The sequence below is a fragment of the Bison bison genome, unplaced genomic scaffold, assembly GCF_000754665.1.
Source record: "Bison bison bison isolate TAMUID 2011002044 unplaced genomic scaffold, Bison_UMD1.0 scf7180017849838, whole genome shotgun sequence".
Taxonomy (NCBI): domain Eukaryota; kingdom Metazoa; phylum Chordata; class Mammalia; order Artiodactyla; family Bovidae; genus Bison; species Bison bison.
In genome coordinates, this window is record NW_011480411.1 from 14223 (window position 1) to 15812 (window position 1590).

Here is a 1590-nt window from a genome sequence, read left to right on the forward strand (position 1 = left end):
TGCAGTGTGTCAGGGCCCGCCCCAACTCCTTCCCTTTCGTAGTGTTCCAGGGGTGACCGCCCACCAAGGCCATCATGTGTGAGCACCTCCATCATTGGCTCTAACCCTGCTGTCTGCTTCTCTTGTGGCATATTGTTGTGGCTTCAGAACTGAGACTAGAGTTCCCATCTGGGTAGTCCCCCTGAAGTTGCTGTCCCAGTACCGGTCTCAAAAGTTCAGTCTCCGTATGTCTCCTCCAAGTCCAGCCAAGGGGTCACCACCACAGGGTTGTGGTCACTCTCTGTGCATGGTACCTGGTGAGCACTGGTCGGTTCACTATACTTCTCAGCCCCCGATTGCTGCCAGGCAGTTTCTTTGCTGGGGCATTGCTGGCCTCCTGGCCCTGCAGAGAGAGATCTTCCCTGAGAGCCTTTGCTTCTCCATGAAAGACAAGCAACCCCACTCTGGGGATTACCCCACACACATTTGGTGATATCCAGGCAGTAAGCAGGGGCCATGAGTGGCTGCTTAGGCCCAAAGAGCGCCTCTCCAGAATCGGAGGCTTTGGGGTGGGTGCCCTGTGCTCAGCATCTGCTCACTGCCCACAGCTGGCCTGCGATCAGGATAGGGGCAGAGCTCATGCAGCCCATATCCCTGACGCTGCTCAGGCCCCACCCAAGTGCCAAAGAAGACAATTTTCCTGCTTCCCGGCCTCCTCAAGAGTTCAGGGCACAGAGGCCTGGCCTATAGTTCACTTGTATCTGAACAAGGTGCCACAGGAGAATGTGGATTCACTCATATCTCTGAACAAGGCACTACAAGAGAATGTGTGTTCTTGTAGGTGTGGATCTAGAGGAGCTTTTTAGGCCCAAGATGACAAGACCTGGCTTTACTTCTGGTTTCTGCCCCAGGGGACTGGCAGTGAGTGAGGCCTGGGCTCCCTCTGTGGCCCAGTTCTAAGTCTTGCCCCTTATCTCTTTTCTGTAGCTCTACTGGGTTACTAGGCAAAGAGAAAGGATAGGAGTACTAGCCTGGGGAGGGGGTGAGGATAGAGCAGCTTTCCCCATGGGCTTTGCTGGAGCAGTGCTCTGGGGTGGCTTCCCCACAGGCTCGCAACAGCATGTCACCAGCCACCCCTTCTTCTGGGTGGAGGGGACACCAGGAGGAAATGACAGACTGGGGCTGAGCTTGTGTGTGTGCTGTGTGCATATGTGGCTTCTCCTTCTTGAGCCACTTCTGAGCTGACAAGATCCTCCTTCCTCTCTAGGTCCGCAGACGAGGCCTTTCCTGGAGGTCTTGGATGCGGCAGTGGGAGCAGCCACTACACGCTACAGTGGGCAGCCCATGCTGCCTCTGATGTAACCAAAGCCCCCTGTGAGAAGGCAGAGGAGGCCAAGCTGGTCACCCAGAAGTCAGAAGAGCAGAGAGAGACCATGAAATCATTTGACCTGAACTACGGACATGGGTGTCAGCTCAAATCTTCAGGGGAAGAAGGATCCAGGCAAAATGAGGTGGGTCATGGCCACTGCCATGGGTTGCTGAGTTTGCCCTTTCGCTGAATATCTTAGGTTCTGGGCATGTACTGGGTTAAGAGCAAAACAGAAAGGATTC

At 54.8% G+C, this 1590-nt stretch overlaps 1 protein-coding gene across 1 annotated transcript in view; it reads left to right on the forward strand.

Moving 5' to 3' along the window:
• LOC104994373 (protein PRRC2B-like) overlaps positions 1-1590 on the forward strand; it is a gene marked incomplete at its 5' end in the record, with an annotated part of 5223 nt that overhangs the window by 2533 nt on the left and 1100 nt on the right. The window contains one exon of the mRNA XM_010847903.1: positions 1247-1490. Within this exon, the coding sequence (XP_010846205.1) occupies positions 1247-1490 (244 nt within the window). The remainder of the gene's footprint in view (positions 1-1246; positions 1491-1590) is intronic.